This window comes from Watersipora subatra, chromosome 3 (assembly GCF_963576615.1).
Source record: "Watersipora subatra chromosome 3, tzWatSuba1.1, whole genome shotgun sequence".
Lineage (NCBI taxonomy): Eukaryota > Metazoa > Bryozoa > Gymnolaemata > Cheilostomatida > Watersiporidae > Watersipora > Watersipora subatra.
The window spans coordinates 4,086,953-4,107,260 of record NC_088710.1 but is presented as its reverse complement, the minus strand read 5'-3'; the positions used below and the strand labels follow the sequence as shown (position 1 = coordinate 4,107,260).

The 20,308-nt window shown below is 35.4% G+C and overlaps 1 protein-coding gene across 1 annotated transcript in view; it reads right to left on the bottom strand.

Moving 5' to 3' along the window:
• LOC137389669 (protein unc-79 homolog) overlaps positions 1–20,308 on the bottom strand; it is a 37,445-nt gene that overhangs the window by 1,865 nt on the left and 15,272 nt on the right. Inside the window, exons 10-20 of the mRNA XM_068075740.1 lie at positions 18,411–18,422; positions 16,482–16,623; positions 14,041–14,179; positions 13,414–13,594; positions 12,818–12,946; positions 11,106–11,225; positions 10,427–10,741; positions 6,478–6,626; positions 5,544–5,690; positions 5,010–5,202; positions 867–1,068 (exon numbers count right to left, since the gene is read on the bottom strand). Coding sequence (XP_067931841.1) covers positions 867–1,068; positions 5,010–5,202; positions 5,544–5,690; positions 6,478–6,626; positions 10,427–10,741; positions 11,106–11,225; positions 12,818–12,946; positions 13,414–13,594; positions 14,041–14,179; positions 16,482–16,623; positions 18,411–18,422 — 1,729 coding nt within the window. The remainder of the gene's footprint in view (positions 1–866; positions 1,069–5,009; positions 5,203–5,543; positions 5,691–6,477; positions 6,627–10,426; positions 10,742–11,105; positions 11,226–12,817; positions 12,947–13,413; positions 13,595–14,040; positions 14,180–16,481; positions 16,624–18,410; positions 18,423–20,308) is intronic.

Here is a 20,308-nt window from a genome sequence, read left to right as displayed (position 1 = left end):
AAACTGTGGTAATAGGAATATGCATTTCCATGAGCACAAATTATGCTTCTTCAAGACATCTTCATAAATATGTCTGTCAAAGACTTGTGAGCAGATAGAACAACAAAGTAAATATTTAAATATTAATCTTTATTATTAAATATTAATTTTAATTTCATTATCAAGATTTACTCTCTCTCTGCTGCATAGATAGCAGTTTATTCCGAACCAGATTTATCCTGGAACTGAATATACTGGGACCATCTGCTCATGGTATTTGGCACAGGAGTAATTGTGGCTGGATGCCCTTCCCAACACCACTAATGGTCCTTCTGTGATTAGAACCACTGGCCTACTGATTATATACCAGCGTACTAACCACTAAACCAAGGCTGCCGAACTAGTAGCTTCTCTGCATGATATTAAGAGCTTTCTCGACTCAAAACCTAAATTTCATCATCTGAAAAAACTGCCTTTGTGTCTAATAATGTCACATTCAAATCTGGTTAAGATGTTGAGACATACTCTCAAGTGCTTGTAATACCAGATGCAAGCCACTCTCTTTTGTCAAACAGTTTCAAAGCCAAAACTATAAAATGCGCAGAAGGATAATGCAAAACTTTAACTATATAACGTGGCACTTAGAAAGACGTAATTAGGAAATTAGGAGTAGGTTGAACAATATGGCTACTAAATCAATATATTTTAATTGAATTCAAGCCTTAATGAACCTGGGGTAATCTATAATTTGACAGTTTATCTAGCATGTGCAAAAGATCCATGAAAATGGCAGATCTTTTATATTTTCATGAACTATATTAAATTGTAATTAAAACCTACGACAATGTGACAACCAACAAAACTGTTTTTTTTCTTGAATACGGTACCTCTAGTGCTGCCAGATTCGCTGTCAGAACTCCCGTGCAGCTCAGTTTCAACAATGAGCTGCTGAAGGCGGGCTAAGAAGAAAGCCCATGAGAAGACAGCGCGCTCTGGCATGACGTTTTGGAGTTGAGAGAGCTTGTACAGAATGAGTTGTCTGTCCTTGACTACCATATCAAACTGTGATGACATGCACTTCAATATTGCCTGCATAGAAAGACAGCTTATTGCACTGCAACTAGAACAGTAAGAGGTCCACAGAATGATAGCTAGTATTGACTTAAATCCTGGTTTCCATATACACCGCAAGCACCGGTGACAGCACCGCAGGGCTATCAGCGGTGAAATGTGAACCTTGGCTCCGAGTACCGCCGGTAGTTGCCAACGGTCAATGCAAGAGTTCAGCCCGAGAGGTGAGTGCTGTTCAACTTTAGAGAAAAGCTGCAGGTAAAACCCCCCCAAAATGCACTGTACAGGTGATGGTCAGCATTTTCAAGACAGCATGGCTAGCAGCCATATTCATGCGATCACTAGCGACGCAGCTTTATGTGAACAATAGCCACCAAGCCTAGCGTAGGAAATGTTTTGCTGCGCGAGATTATCGCCGGGGTCTCGCATTCGATATGGGAACCAGGCTCTAGAAAGCAGGTGGTTAACTACTTAAGCTCCATGATACCCAGATAAAGCACATCTGCTAGTATGTAGAGTAATATGAGTGGAGACAACTACTGTCAAGCTTACACTTGTAAAAATACAGAGTGGATAACTCTCCATCGGCTTAAGGATTCTGATGAACAAATTTTCAATGACTATATTATAGTTCCAATGTATGGCCAAGTAAATGTGTATAAATTATCTAAAAACAGTTAAAAGAGCAATAGACGTGCTAGAGCAGACAGAGTACGTTTGTGTCAACAATAATTAGAGTATATTTTTAACATGCTTGAGTTCCCACTTACACCATTTATAAAAAGTGTTGACTTGTCTTGTACCACGTGAATGCCCAGCGTTGCACAGGTAATGAAAAAGGTTTGCACAGAAAATTTATTTTTAATTAACATATACAACATATACCAGTATAACTCTTAAATGAAGGTGTTTGTTTATTTCTGTGTGTGCTATAAGTTTAATTAAGTTTATGCTATATGTACATATATTTATAGCATTTTGGGAAGGTTGGGGCACATACTTTTTTAATACACTGGAAGTTCTGTGCACCATTAAATATTGGCAATAAGTGATACGTAATAAGTATGTCCACAATTATTCTATTGTATGGCAAGGTGACAGCGTGGTGAAGTGATTAGTTGGTTAGTACGTTTAATTGATAAACCGCTGTTTCCAAGTTCAATTCCGGTGCGAAGCGGTTTTTCGTTGCTAATGCTAGCAAACCAGCAAGGCTGCGCATTTTATCACTATAACTGGACACACGACAGACCAACAAACAAACACTCGTATTTATACAGATTGAACAGACATAAAAATCATCCGTAGCTGAACTGCGGAGTTTTATATCAGTTTGTTACAAGTGTCGAAGGCAAAGTAGGAATGGACATTAAAATTATGTTGGATACATGTTTGAATGCAGGCTATTTGACTCCAATTAGCTCTATCGTAATACTGTTGTCAATCAATTACTTCAATTCTGTTCTTACAATCAGAGACTTTGTTCAATAAGTAGTTAATTATAGTAGCAGTCATTAAGTTTACTTAATAGTCAGGCCTGTGACTCGTCTCAAACATAGCAGACAGTTTACAGAATCAGAGACTTTTTCTGAATAATCTTTCAAAAACCTCAAAAGTGTTTAGTTAAAGATGTTTATAGAGTTGCCCACTCAAAATCTGATAAACATATGTACATGAGAATTACTTAAACCATAACTGTCCCGTACAACTTTTATCGTAGTTTCTAGGTAAATCAGCCATGCTGACTCCGATTTTGTACTCAAAATAAAGATTGGTCCACTAACCTTCAACGTCATTTTGGCTTTTTTAAAGCGTTTCAATGTCCGTTTCGAAAACAACACAATCGGCATTACAAGCTCCGCCCATAAATATGTGACGAAACCTAGCTTTTTCAGGAACGGAAGTTAGGAATGTTTAGTCCGATTTAGAATAATAGAGATGGGTGTCTTAAAACCCATTATTATCTATATCCAACCTGTAAAATAATCTCAGTCTTTTATGAAAGGTATATAAATTATTTAAAATTGCTCGTACCTTTTTACATGATGCTTAAACCATAACTGCCACGAACAACTTTTATTGTATTTACTAGGTAAATCAGACACGCTGATTCCGATTTTGTAATCAAAATAAAGATTAGGCCACTAACTTTCAGTGTAATGAAGGATTTTTTATAGCAATTTAATATCGGTCTCGAAAACAACACGATCGGCATAACAAGCTCCGCCCATAAATACGTGACGTAACCTAGCTTTTTAGGAACAGAAGTTACGTAGGTATGTTTAGACCGATTTAGAATAATAGAGATGGGTGTTTTAAAATCCATTAATATCTAAATTCAGCCTTAAAAATAATATCAGTCTTTTCTGAAAGGTAGATAAGCTATTTAGCATTGCATATTTAAAAAGCGCGATATCAACGCTAGCTTGTGATAAAACCGCGCTTTTTGAACTCATTTTTCTCGGCGTCCAGCCCATTTAAACGTCATGTAACAAGCTGCGAGCAATTTTAAATAGTTTATATCCCTTTCATAAAAAACTGAAATTATTTTACAGGCTGGATTTAGATAATAATGGGTTTTAAGACACCCATCTTTATTATTCTAAATCGGACTAAACATTCCTAACTTCCGTTTCTGAAAAAGCTAGGTTTCGTCACATATTTATGGGCGGAGCTTGTAATGCCGATTGTGTTGTTTTCGAAACGGATATTGAAACGCTTTAAAAAAGCCTAAATGACTTTGAAGGTTAGTGGACTAATCTTTATTTTGAGTACAAAATTGGAATCAGCGTGTCTGATTTACCTAGTGAATACGATAAAAGTTGTTCGTGACAGTTATGGTTTAAATAGGCTGAACTCCGAGCAAAATGAGCTCAAAAAGCGCTGCTTTATCACAAATTAGCGTCGTTATCGCGCTTTTTTAAATATGCAATGTTAAGTAGCTTATCTACCTTTCAGAAAAGACTGAGATTATTTTTAAGGCTGAATTTAGATATTAATGGATTTTAAAACACCTATCTCTATTATTCTAAATTGGTCTAAACATCCCTACGTAACTTCTGTTCCTAAAAAGCTAGGTTACGTCACGTATTTATGGGCGGAGCTTGTTGTGCCGATCGTGTAGTTTTCGAGACCGATATTAAAACGCTGTAAAAAAAGCCTAAATGACTCTGAAAGTTAGTGAACTAATCTTTATTTTGAGTACAAAATTGGAATCAGCATGTCTGATTTACCTAGCAAATACGATAAAAGTTGTACGTGACAGTTATGGTTTAAATACTTTACTGGCCAGCTTTGATCAAAATTTGTCAAGAAGAAGTACTCCGCTCTCTGAAATATAACCTTAGCTAATGCTTTTACTCTTCTGGGATTGTTGATATGACTGTGCAATGTCCCTGCTCTTATCGTTCCATCAAGATGCAAACTGAGTGTGATGTAAAAACAGCCAATCAAATTTTCCAGAATGATAAGCTATATGTTTTTCGTTTGTCAGTGTTCCTCACTCCAACAAACATTGGCCATAATGTTACCAAGATGATCAGCTGTCTCCAACTTACAAATGATGAAACTGAGAACAGGACACCTGGTCTAGCTTGTCAAAATGACAGGCATACCGCTAGTAAAGAAGACTGCTAACTATGCCATGCTCAGCCCACTGAGGTGGCCTTTATTCGCTACTTTTGCAAAAGACTATAGTAATTAAATGAGTCAAACTAAAAAGTTTGAAGTGAGAGTTTCAAACAGTTTAAACAGACGCGTCTATAGCACATTTATAGTACATAGATGTTTGCAGCGTAGAACTGACAATACTCATGTCATTTCCTGATTATATAAAGTTGCATCAGCCATACTAGCAAAGATAATTACACAAAAAAATTATTTCCTAAGTCAATACGAACTTAGTTAGTGACTTACTCCTGATAAACTGAATGATTCAAAAAATGGTAGTTTATGATGCCAACCTGCAATGAGTTCTCTCCCAGAAGACCAAGTTGCATGATCGTACGCTGTGACACATTATGGTCAGTGTCGTGTAACATTGTTACATACTGACAAAAGACATGCGCCAATGCTGTCTGCACCGTCTGATTCTTAGACAGGAAGTTAGCACTACTGTTCTCCCACATCATTCGTATTTTGTCAGCTGCAGCGTACCTAGAGAAACAGCAGTATATAAATTGCAGCATCGTACTGTTAAGAGAACACGAGCCAAATCAGTTTTGTATGCCGGCTATTCTTGTACAAATGTGCTATCTGTGATGTTTTAAAACTTCTGAAGACTGTTGATTGACTCTTTGCTAAATAAGGTAAACAATTTAAGACCTTATTAGATGATTTACCTCACTTGCCAGCTGTCGTGACTTACCTCACTCGCCAGCTGTCGCGACTTACCTCACTCGCCATCTGTCGTGACTTACCTCACTCACCAGCTGTCGTGACTTACCTCACTCGCCAGCTGTCGTGACTTACCTCACTCACCAGCTGTCGTGACTTACCTCACTCGCCAGCTGTCGTGACTACAGTCGCCATTGACGATAGACCAGAAATATACGTGTCCGTTGCCTAAAGCTATAGCGTGAAACAGCATTTGAACTGCGAGCTTTGCGGTTCGGCTCTGTCTGCTGTCGAGCATCTTCCATAACCTGAAAAACAATTTCTATCTATAAACATAGAGTTGTTGAATATCTGCTTGCTTCATAGTTTTTTCAGATATTTGTTTATTTCATAACTCAACAAACAAACGTTTGCTTGCTTCTCAGTAGATGAAACAAAATCCATAAATAAAAATATCACACAACTAAAGATAATCAAAGAAATGTGCCTTCATGAAAAAACCATAAAGATACTCATCATTATGCGCATAAATAGGTATTGATCGACTAGTGCACAGGTGAGATGTGAATGGTAAACAGACAATATGTGTTGAGTTACTGATGGATGCCATGGATAAAAGTTAGACATATATTTGCTGTCCTCATGTGCAAGAAAAGCATGAAAAAATAGAAATAACAACTGTATGAACACTACACAATTATATAATGCTAATAGTAAATTTGCTAATCATGTATTAGATGACTATGGTGTCTCTAATTAGGTGTTATCAACATACATAAAACAGGGGTAGATGACTCACATACAACGTGTACTGCTTGGCTAAAATATTTTAAAATATAAATGGAGGAATACATGAAGCAATAGTTATGAAGTGTGTAGTATTGATTCGCTCAACAATATGAACACCTTTATAGTAACACATAAAACAGCTCAAGATGTGTAACAACGAATTAAGCCACTCTTTTGGAACAATAGAGAAAATACACCGAGTGATATACTTCTAGTTAAAAACATAGAGATAAACACCAAAAAATAAATCGCTCATATGAGAATAATAGATACACCTACTTTAACATAAACAATAAAGCTACTCACCGAGGGATAAACTGTTGTTTAAGGAAGGCCTCAATGATGTCAGGGTGAGTCTTGTATGTAGAATTAAGACACTGACCATGCACAAACAGGGATTTGAGGGCGTGGACTATATAGAAACATATATCCACATCTGTGTGCTTCTCAAGCAGCTATGGAAAATAATAGAACAGTATCCAAACAATAGTAGCTTTTCCTTAATAGAATAACATGATTACACCGGTAAGGATTTTATTTAAAGGTCCTATTGAACCATTGTCATTTGAAACAATCTGTTAGTAAGGTGATACATTATTTGAATCATTAGCCTATTTGGATGTGGCTGAAATGTACACAAATGTTTAACCATAACTTTACAGACATCTAATATGCCAGTCAGTCTTTTAATGATGTATACATAACTTCAGATGTTATGTATACATAACTTCACATGTTATGTATACATAGCTTTACATGCCATGTATACATAGCTTCACACGTTATGTATACATAACTTCACATGTTATGTATACATAACTTCACATGTTATGTATACATAGCTTCACATGTTATGTATACATAGCTTCACATGTTATGTATACATAGCTTCACATGTTATGTATACATAGCTTCACATGTTATGTATACATAGCCTCACATATTATGTATACATAGCTTCACATGTTATGTATACATAACTTCACATGTTAAACCATAACTGTCACGAACAACTTTTATTGTATTTTCTAGGTAAATCAGACACGCTGATTCCGATTTTGTACTCAAAATAAAGATTAGTCCACTAACCTTCAAAGTCATTTAGGCTTTTTTAAAGCGTTTCAATATCCGTTTCGAAAACAACACAATCGGCATTACAAGCTCCGCCCATAAATATGTGACGAAACCTAGCTTTTTCAGAAACGGAAGTTAGGAAAGTTTAGTCCGATTTAAAATAATAGAGATGGGTGTCTTAAAACCCATTATTATCTAAATCCAGCCTGTAAAATAGTTTCAGTTTTTTATGAAAGGGATATAAACTATTTAAAATTGCTCGCAGCTTGTTACATGACGTTTAAATGGGCTGGACGCCGAGAAAAATGAGCTCAAAAAGCGCGGTTTTATCACGAGCTAGCGTTGTTATCGCGCTTTTTAAATATGCAATGCTAAATAGCTTATCTACCTTTCAGAAAAGACTGATATTATTTTTAAAGCTGGATTCAGATATTAATAGATTTTAAAACACCCATCTCTATTATTCTAAATCGGTCTAAACATCTCTACGTAACTTCTGTTCCTAAAAAGCTAGGTTACGTCAAGTATTTATGGGCGGAGCTTGTTATGCCGATCGTGTTGTTTTCGAGACCGATATTAAAACGCTATAAAAAATCCTTTATTACTCTGAAGGTTAGTGGCCTAATCTTTATTTTGATTACAAAATCGGAATCAGCATGTCTGATTTACCTAGTAAATACGATAAAAGTTGTTCGTGGCAGTTATGGTTTAAGTATACATAGCTTCGCATGTTATGTATACATAGCTTCACATGTTATGTATACATAGCTTCACATGTTATGTATACATAGCTTCACATGTTATGTATACATAGCTTCGCATGTTATGTATACATAGCTTCACATGTTATGTATACATAGCTTCACATGTTATGTATACATAACTTCACATGTTATGTATACATAGCTACACATGTTATGTGTACATAATTAAAGGACTGACTAATATATTAGATGTTTGTTAAGTTATGGTTAAACACCTGTGAACATTTCAGCCACAGCCAATGTTTACAAAATGTTAAGGTTGACTTGCAACAAAATTCACATTACAGTTATCTGGTATCAAAAGATTCAACACGTCTTACTCTGCTGTGTTGTAGGTGCAAAATATGTGGAAATGTGATTACAAGCTCTTAAAAGCTAAAAAACGAACAGTTAATCGCCGCCATCACGAGACTGCCGTAGATCAGAATCTCTTTTCAAAATGGCTCAAATGAGACGTAGTTGTACAAGATGGCTTCTGTTTACACTTTCACGCAACCTCACTCGTCGAAATATTTTCACAAATATATTTCACGCATTCAATAAAACCATTTCTATTGTTCTTACGCGTCTATTTTATCGTCATTGTAATGCTGTCACTTTCAGCACTGATATCTTATAACCTACCGTGAAAATTCGTGTAATATTTTAACCTTAGCTCGAAGGAGTACATATCATTGTCTGATAAACTTGACAAGCCTGTTGGTCACCTGTGATAATCAAAAAAAGCTGCAGAAATTATTCGCGAAGTATGGGTCACATGATCAGATTACGACTAGACGATTAGACCAAGCCGAAACAAAACTGTAAAGTAGCGAGCATCTATATTTGATACGGGGTCTTCGGTAAAACCCGAAGTGTTTGTCATTAACTAATGCTACGAGAAGTTTTATATTAAGCCTTTTATTGGCCTTTCATTTCATGTGAGAACATTACGTGAGAAATTAATAACCAAATGTAATGACTACGTCAGAGAAATAAACTGATTCCAATATACGGCAGCTTTTCGTTTTTGAGCTTTTAAGAGCTTGTAATCACATTTCCACATATTTTGCACCTACAACACAGCAGAGTAAGGCATGGTGAATCTTTTGATACCAAATAACTGTAATACGAATTTTGTTGCAAGTCAACCCAAGTTCCAAAATATTCCAATCAGTCACAATCCACTATTGGAACATAAATTTCATCACTAACAAAGAAATGAAGCATTAATAGCAACAACAGAATCTAATGACGCCGCGTACCAAGTGTAAGATCTTTTGAAAACATTTTTTTGAAGTAGTGATATCTAAGGCGATGCAAAATGAGTTCTTTATCTGCCTCTGCAGTAGTTCGGCTGTATCTAACACCTTAACTGAGCACCTCAGCAACCAATTATACATGATTGTTTTATTGACGCACTGCGAATTCGTTGATCAACTGCTATAAATAATGGACCTAACATTACAGATATGTTATCAAGTGATTAGCTGAGACTATAGATGAGTATAAAGTATGTACGTACATCTATATGCCAGTTAAAAGGAGACAATGGTTCAAATGCCCAAATTTAGTGAGTATACACAAAAAGAATTCGGCTGCGTAACCTGACGTAAATACATGTAGATTGTTTTATTTGAGCATTTTCAATAAGATACAAATGAACTGCTCAATTGAACCAAATATTTACTACAATAACAACTGTGTTTATCTGTCTGTCTGAAGCCATAGCTTGGCGCTGGAAAAAATATTACATCACACAGGACTCGAATTCACAATATTCAGCTTGCTAGAACAACACTTTGACACAATCGACCACCTTCCAGCGCTTCGGAATAATTGTGCACAGAGTTATTCTCCGCGATTTATTAGCACACCTGACGATCTCTCACAGCACACCTGACGATCTCTCACAGCACACCTGACGATCTCTCACAGCACATCTGACAATCTCTCACAGCACATCTGACGATCTCTCACAGCACATCTGACAATCTCTCACAGCACACCTGACGATCTCTCACAGCACACCTGACGATCTCTCACAGCACACCTGCACGATCTCTCACAGCACACCTGACGATCTCTCACAGCACACCTGCACGATCTCTCACAGCACAAATGACGATCTCTCACAGCACATCTGACGATCTCTCACAGCACACCTGCAAGATCTCTCACAGCACACTTGCACGATCTCTCACAGCACATATGACGATCTCTCACAGCACATATGACGCTCTCTCACAACACACTGGACTAACAGGGTACGAGTGTCAGATGGAAACCAGATCAAAACTGCAACTGTTAATCAAAAATCTGCATTTGTTTTCTGCTAAAATTCATGCCAGGGCTACAAAAATAAAAACTACCCCCAGCAGAGCATTTAGAATAGCCCTAATACAATGCGTTGCAAAACACTTTCGTTTATTTCTTACTTGCAGCAAGCAGACAAAGAGAGAATGTAACGAAGATGGAGAATCTCCAGAACCAGTTTGTTTTGCTAACCGACCATTCAACTTCCTCTCTTCTTCAACATCATCTCCTTTGACGGAACTCTCACCGCTGTCAGTAGATCTGGACTTGTCCTCCCGCTGTGAATCCTGGGAACCTCGGTTGATCTCCTCCAGTTTTACTACATCAAGCACCGGAAGTGAAGATTCCAGTCGTGGGCAGATAATTCGTAGCAAGTTGAATACAAGTTGATAAAAGACTGTGAGCTTCTGGCAGCTAAAGCAACCCTCCTTCTCCTTCTACAAATTATATAACCGGCTAGTAAGAAAATCTAACAGAGCAAAGGATAGGAATACCATTTTTTTCATTTTCTAATTTAGGATGTAACTTTATTTGAACCGATTTCCTAAGACCGCAAGTTTGCTCTATGGTCAATATAAAGAAGAATTGAAAAAGAAATAGACTGTCTCCTATTTTTGAGTTGGTTACAAAGTAGCTACATGTAACTCCATATTTATTGTTTGAAAAAAATTACTGCGCAGAAGCCTCCTCAAATACACGATATGTAATCTATTTAATAAATAGTTTGATGTAGAATGTTTGATGCAAAATAAATGCATTATAACTTTCCAAGGATAAAAAGATAGAAGAGAGAGGACTTACACAAGTGGCTGGATGAGACAGGGGAGCCATGCAGTCTATCATATTGATAATCATTGGAAATATTTGAATGGATTTGTTCTGCATCACACCTCCATGTGGAGTGACCTTGGAAAGCTCACTCTGTAATACACAAAGCATCAAGCATAGACTGTAGCCAACAGGAATTTGGTCAAATGCTAGGCGGTTCACAACCAGAAATCGATCCAACTATAATCCCACAACCAAACGAGCGGAGCGAATGTTTGAGAGTTTTTATGATAAATGCATTTGCACACAACTCACGAAAATTATTCATCAACAACGTCGCAAACCCTTGTTCCAAAATCTCACCAACAAATTTAACCATTTTTGTGTAGAGTCGTTTAAGTATAATAACGATACAAAACACATTTTTAAACATATTTAAATATGTTACCAAGTCTTTGAAAAGTGTCGACATATTCCTAAAACTTACCCTTCTGAACGGATTATACACGAATAGATAGATTAATTCGGCCGAAAATCGTCATTAAAACTTGCTAAGCCTTACTTTTATCAAAATTAAGACCGGCAATTGAAACGCCGAGCGACAGAGAATAGAACCATTAATCCGGGCGCATTTCACGAAAAAATAACGTGCACATTTCACCAGTCTATAGCATTGTCGAATTGCCGAAGGTTTCTGTAATTAATGTAGGAGTACTGAAATCGTTTCATTTTTGCCGATTTCAAAGTAGCTTACATTTTAGACATTTTTGAGTACTTTGGTATTCTAACTGATGTCCAACGCAGTGTAAGTAAAGGAAATGACGATGATATTTTTTTCTAATGATTCTTATAAGATTATTACAATATTTAATTATAAGTTTGGATGACTATTGAAGTGTTATAGTCACACTAACAACATCGATGATGGGCAATATGTTACTGTTATTATTTTTTCTAAATAGTTTTGTTAAATAGATTTTCTAAAAATTTATATCAATATCACAACTTCTTGATATTGTTAGCTATGACGTTTTGTAATGTAAACAAAATTGTGCATTGGCTTTCTATTATTACTGTATTACTATATTAATAATATTGGTTATTCTAATAATATCAGTGCATTTCACTTCTAATATTGCATTTCTCCTATTGCAGGGGGAGAGATATAAACATATAATCTTTTCCTTTTATTATTGCTGTTTGTCATGACCAAACACTTTTTTAAATAGATTTTCTAAAAATCTATATAAATATCACAACTTCTTGATACAAGCTATGGCGTTTTGAAATGTAAACAAAATTGTGCATTGGTTTTATATTATTACCATATTAATAATATTGGTTATTCTAATAATATCAGTGCATTTTACTTCTAATATTGGCCAATATTGCATTTCTCCTATTGCAGGGAGAGAGATATAAACATATAATATTTTCCTTTCATTATTGCTGTTTGTTGTATATAATAACACCCACACCCAGTACATTACAGCTACCATTGCAGCTATCCTATTGCACTGCAGTGCCATTTGACTGCTAATATTGCATTTCTCAACCATCAGTACCCTTTATTTTTTCCGATATCGCTTTGGTCATGAGCTGTATGACAGTGGAATTTCTAGTATACATAGTTGGAGAAAAACTACACCGTGCAACCAGATATCCTAAAATATGCAAACAAAACCACTCATGTTGATGTCTTGATCATCAAACAGACCTAAGAACTGAACAGAACATGAGAGCACCTGTTTCAGGAAGATGTCCAGCATAAGGATGAAACAGTTGAGGGTAACCTCAAGCTCATCTCTAGAGTCGTTGGAGTCATTTTCTACCTCTTCATCTTCCGGTGGCTGCAACAGCTTGACCACTCCTTCCTATCAGGTGCATGAAGCAGGTTTTAACTTGGATTAAAATTTTGCAAACATTGACACGTGACGCTATGTATACATCATAAAGGTGCGTTAATGTATAATAAGGTGTACATAGGTCATATGTAGGTCAAAAGCATTCGTGTTTGCCACTTGAGCTATGCAATTGGCAAATTGCAACAAAGATCAAACAATGATTAAGAGATATATAGCCAATAACATAAAGCTACAAAAGTACAGGTACTTTAATAGACACAACAGCATGAACAGAAAGTCCTGAGGTACGATCAGCTATATACTGAACTTATATCAACAGCATATAAACTAGAAATCAATGAGACGATCCTAAATGCTCTGTACTTCTATAAGACAACTGAATAGATGATTGATGATTGTCTGAAAGGAGCCCGTAAGGAAGCGGTCTACATAAAGGTTAGGAGTTGGTGAGAAAAGCATTTCAATGGGTAAAATACCTTGAACATGGTGAGCAGTACCAGAACTGGAATTGCTATCTCTACTGATGTGAGTATCTGTAACCACTGTAGCCCCTGCTCTTGAACAGCTGGCTTCCCCGACTTAAACCTTCTTCGGATGAAATGAAGGATGTTGTCCAAGAGGAACGGCAGCGGACTCATCTCAATATCAAATACCTGCCTGTAAAAAATTTCTTCAACTCATTATCAACTCATTATCAACTCATTATCAACTCATTATCAACTTATTATCAACTCATTATCAACTCATTATCAACTCATTATCAACTCATTATCAACTCATTATCAACTAATTATCAACTCATTATCAACTAATTGTCAACTCATTATCAACTCATTATCAACTAATTTTCAACTCATTATCAACTCATTATCAACTCATTCTCAACTAATTATCAACTTATTATCAACTAATTATCAACTCATTATCAACTCATTATCAACTTATTATCAACTTATTATCAACTCATTCTCAACTAATTATCAACTTATTATCAACTCATTATCAACTTATTATCAACTCATTATCAACTCATTCTCAACTAATTATCATGATATAAATATGACAGCAACAGAACGAACTGTAGAAATAGTGAATCAGCCTACTTGAGTGGAATCTTGATTTCATCCAACTCCCTGGTGGTGAGTTCAGTCCTGATAGCCTCCAGCCAGTAGGGCATGATACAATCCCAAACCTCTGACGAGACGATGTCATATGGTCCAAGAATAATGAGCCTCACAAGGCCTGCAGTGAGATCAATAGAGAACAAATTGGATTTTTATTTTAACTTCAGCTGCATCAAACAGATATCAATAGCAATTCCTGATCTCACATGAGTTGTATCACTTTTGTTCGCTTCGCTGATAACTGAAAACAGACTCATAAAGTTATTTATATTGTTTCAGTCTGCAGTGAGTCAACAATATCAACGGTGCTACAATGCTAGACCTTGTATGCACCGTACTTGTTATCCGTAATCCATAACTTTTCTTGTAACATCTAATAGACTAGAAATTCCACTGTCATACAGCCCACGACCAAAGTAGTAATGGAAAAAAGAAAGGGTACTGATGGTTGTCGAAAAAGTAGTTCTCAGCAGGAATTGACAGAGTATAATGTAAATGAGACTTGTTTGAGATGATATAAAATAAATTTGAGAGAGCACGACTCTAAAAAGGCGCAACCTAAATAACAGAAATGTAACAGAAATAAATATTAATAAAATAAATAATTAACTATCTCAAACTTATGTTTTACAATAATAAAATAAATATTAATTCAAGCTGTAGACTCAAACTACTGTACGTAATTTAAATAACAACAGCAATAATGATATATGTTTATTATATCTCTTATTATATTGAAATGCAATATTAAAAGTAAATGGCAAGCTCCGTGTAATATACAATTTGAAAGTTGTCTGTTGGTTAAAATAAACATTAATTCAAGCTGTAGACCTAAATTACTGTAAGTAATTAAACTAACAACAGCAATAATCAAATATGTTTATTACATATCTGAAATGCAATGTTAAAAGTAAAATATATTGTAATATACAGTTTGAAAGTTGGTTGTGTTGAATGTAGAACGGTTTTGACAGCGATATGTAACAGAAATAAATATTAATAAAATAAATATTTAACTATCTCAAACTTATGTTTTACAATAATAAAATAAACATTAATTCAAGCCGTAGACCTAACCTACTGTACGTAATTTAACTAACAACAACAATGCCAACAATAAAGAAATATGTTTATTATATCTCTGCAAATGTAAATCTAAATGCAATATTAAACGTTAAACGGCAAACTGATGTGTAATATACAGTTTGAAAGTTGGTTGTGATGAATGTAGAATGGTTTTGACAGCGATATGTAACAAAGAGCAAGCGTTGGCATTTACACGTCTGGAAGTTTTATGCGAACCGGAGTGAAATAAAGAAATATTCTTGTCATAAAAGGGAGTTGTAGTAACGGCCCTACCTTTTAGATAAGATGTAAAGAAATCTGGCTGATGTTCTAGATAATTTGAAAAACCTTCGGTAATTGGACAAAACCGTAGGCTGATAAACTGTGTACCACATTTTCGTACCTGTAAATCGGTCTACGCCTCTAACAGTAGACAAACAGTACACAGTAAATAGTTCTACTATCTGTCGCACGGCTTTTTGGAGTTTCGTAGGTCGGTCGAAACTATTAATAAACCAAGCTGTTCAAGCGTTTTGTGGCGATTTGTGGCAAGACTTTATCGTTCTATTCTCTGTCGCTCGGCTTTTCAATTTCCGGTCTTAACTTTTATTAAACAAAGCTTTTCAAGCGTTTTGTGACGATTTTCGTCCTAATAAATCTGTCTATTTATGTATAATCCGATCAGATGGGTTAGTTTTAGGTATTTGCGTCAACCTTTCAAAGGCTTGGTAACATATTTAAATATGTTTATATGCGTTTTGTATCATTATTATATTTAAACGACTTTACTGAAAAATAGTTAAATTTGTTGATAGGATTTCGTTGCAAGGGTTTGGTGACGGCCGTAACGGATAATTTTTCGGGAGTTGTGTGCACATGTGCATTTATCATAATTCTCCCAATCAATCGTTTCACTCTTGTTTGGTCGTGGGATTACAAAAATGCATTATTTATTATCAAGCAATGCTGTAAATTCTTTTACACTGTAAAAGAAAAGTCTAATTAAACTATCCCAATGCTCTGTAGGTGCTAGATAAGCATTGAATCTTGCCAACATGCGCAGGCGCTAGCTGAGGCACTTGGTCTGTCAACATGTGCAGGTACCAGCTGAGGTACTGGTCTGGCCAACATGTGCAGATGCTAGCTACAACTTTAGTCTTCCTAACATTGCTAGGTAGCTGAGGCACTACTTTTGGTAACATGTTCAGGTGCTCACCGGATTGTGGTCCTGGTAACATGTTCAGATACTTGCCGAAATATTGCTCCTGACAACAGGTGAAGGTGCTAGCTAAAACACTAGTTCTGCCAATGCGGTAGCTGAGGCAAAGGTCAGGTCACGGCAGTGAAATACTTACCCTCCTTCATTTGCTCTGTCCTTCCCGAAAGCTTCTCCCAATGACCTCCGACCTTAGCGAAGTCAGGTGGATGAGGTAAGAGTGTTGCCACAATTAGATCATTGTAGGACCTCTTAACGCTGTGAACCCAAGCAGTCGTCAGCTAAAATCAGCAGGAGCAAGTCATGAATGAGAGACTATGACACGCAACTCCGTGTCGCAATGCAGATAACTCCAAGATGCAAGTGACTGGATTTTAACACTGCCGATTAAGGCTGCCCCGTGACAGAAGGTGGGATACATTGATCATGCACTCGCTGGCTGTTTAGCAGAGGACATAGCAACAGCATTGATACATTATCCTAGCGCTTAGTTTGACAATTAGTTTTATTTTATAGGTTCATCCCGTGTGCTGTGAGCAGGTTGAAATGCGATTAGGAGTTGTAAGGATTAAAATAGTAAATTTGTCTAGCGTGAAATGAATCAGTTTGAGGTTAAATTTGCTTCCAGTTCACATTTTTAAAATGTTTATGTATGTAACAGGTATATGAACTTTGAAGCTGTGTAATATATATATATACATATATATATCTTTTATCGCTAGAAACGCTATTTTCGTACAAAATAATAAAGAAAAAGTGCTCAAAACACTAAGTACATGTATAGAGTAAATGATAGTATAATGCATAATTGATCAACTAACAGCTAAGTACTCGTGATATTATACATTATACATTGACTTCTCCTCTCAATCTTCAGTAGTAGCCTGAAGATTGAAAGAAGAAGTCATGAAACTGCCAGTAGCTGTTAAGATAAGTGCAACTATTTTCCATAACTAGCACTATTTGCTCCAATTTCTTGTAGAGCTCTTTTATTTTAGTATTACTTTACTGTATTATTTTATAACACAGTAGAACTTAAGTAATAATTATATATATCTATTATATACTGTACATATATAATATATGTCAATATACATTATATTAACATATATTATATACTGTACATATATAATATATGTTAATATACATTATATTAACATATATATATATTAACATATATATATTACATACTGTACATATATAATATATGTTGATATACATTATATTAACATATATTATATACTATACATATATAATATATGTTAATATACATTATATTAACATATATATACAGTATATAATATACCTTATACCTATATATATATATTTCTCAAAGTCCGTCTGTTGGACATCCGGCTATAGCTATTATTAGAACACCTGAGCTGGACAACAATGCAGACTCAAAGTCATGGCTTACCGTCATTGGAAGCCTAACCTTATTAACTAGCTTAGTTGAATTTTCCATTGGCAATATGCCAGGCTACTAGCTTGAAAGGTACAGTTGTTTGACAAAGTTTTAAAACTTTTACAGTTGTTTTTATTTTTCTCATGATTTGCAGTTTGAAAGTTAGAATGGCAAATGTTGTTATATATTAAATACAAATCAATTTTCTGTCCAAATACTCTTCTATTACACGGGCAACGCCGAGTAGTACAGCTAGTGTTAATATATATATATATATATATTATATACTGCACATATATAATATATGTTAATATACATTATATTAACATACATATATATATATATAGCTAAAAAACAAGCAAGACAAATTTTGCTGAGTGAAGAACAAGCGACTATTCAACTATTAAATCATATAAAATGATGAGAGAGATTTCACCATATCAAGGTTGGTCATAAAACTACAAAACAACAAATAATACAGACTAGGAGAGAACTAATGATTTACAAAAACTATAATGAACTATTATATATGATACCTACTCTTGACCAGACCACACCCACTACGTTGTATACCAGGTATACTAGACCACACCCACTAGGCATGCCAAGACACCAAATCCTTGAGCTAGCTGTTGCCATTTATAACAAACACCCTTTACTTACTGTCTGCATGGCCTAAACATAAAATGTATAAAATGCAGTGTTGACCAGTGATCTGTACGGTTCTAATGAGCCAGACCATAACCTGAGAAACGGAGTAGCAGGCATAACGACAAAGAGGACATACACTGATGCTGTGATGCTGTCAACTTAGAAAAAAGGCTAAGTTTCATAAAAGATTAGAAGTTATATGAAAGCAAGAGGTTGGCTTAACTTGGCGACCAGCTGACCAACTTGGAACCAGAATAGATGTAAATGTTCTACCTTAGGGTTGCTTTCAGAACCCATACACATGCCTTAGAGGGCTACACAGGACAAGATATCAAAAAATACTTATCGTTGAATGAATTAGACAATAAACATTTAATCTTAAGTACATCTATGAACTTGGAGTTATCTTTTACTTGCTATTTTTAGTAATATGTGATAGATATGGTAATTACTCTATCGATGACTCACAAAAGAATCTAATGGAACATTTACAACATAACCTGAATGTGTTCATTATAAAGCAAGCGTTCAGTTATCATATCCTAAAACCCTTGAAATATTTATAAAAATCTCTGGCTATGCTGTATCAATGTGCATACAATTATCCCCCTTCCTAACCTTACCCATAACCAAAGCATAGCAGAAACTAATGTGATTCTTCTACCGTTGCTAGAGGTAAGCGATTACATGTAGGGAATCCAAAAGCACCCTTAATTAGCCTAACTTCTATAAATGCAGTTCACTCTAAGGGTACAGAAAGGGAAATATTCTGAATGTAAATTCTAATGTGAAGGTAGACAACTCCTGACTAAATATTTATTTTCTGTAAGTAGTCAATGTAGGTAATCAGGTTTTCTTGACTAGTAGAACTAGCCAAGGTCTGCAATAGTTTATATGCTTGGCTATGGTAAGCAGCAGATGAGAAAAGGTTACAATAAAATTCCGATGATAATCACGATTACGCATGACCTTGAGAATTGCAGCAGACATAGAGTTGGTGAGGTATGACATGTAGAGATAGAAAGTGTTACTGCAGCACATTTAGCAGCAAGATGATGGGTACCATTACCATAACACCTGTTGGTATGTGCCAAGGTTATATAGCACTAGATTTAAGTATATCCTGACATTCACTGACAGGTGCTACAATGTGCTCATATGAGGTTTGGTGATAGTTTCATAAAGGATTAATCATATTACCTTATCACGTTTGCTAATGGGTGTCTACAATATTTAAAATAATTCATGATGCTCATGTATTTCACTGAGGTAGGCTCTCAATTCATACTACAATCTGTGAAAGAAGTTTAATTAGTCATGCAAAACAAGAAAAAAAAAGAACTTTTGAACTAAATGTGTTATAGGTACGATAAAACAGCTTGCAAAATAAATGTATCACACCTCACACAAATGGCCAAATTAAATACCAAAACACACAGCATAGAATTTATAATTCACAAAATTATAATAATAATATGTAGCATTAATAAATTTAAAATAAAAAATAAATTTTTCCAATCAACAGATTGAAGTACTTTCTAAAAATAAGCCAAAGGTGAAATGTGTACTAAAACTATTCTGCATTTAAACACTAAATATATTCAATTACATGTGAATTCTTGATATTTATGACATTTACGGCTTCCTATGGTATCAGGTGCCATGAGTTAGGCTACCAAAGCCAGCACATTGTTAGTTTTGTGGACCAAAATGGTGCGACACTTGGGAAGACGAAATGAAGAAATGGTTTTACTTTGCGCTCTGTGCATAACATTTAGATCAAGTTGTGATTTACACACCACCATTAACCCTCAACTTTAGATCAAGTTGTGATTTACACAGCACCATTAACCCTCAACTATCAAGTTGTGATTTACACATCACCATTAACCCTCAACTATCAAGTTGTG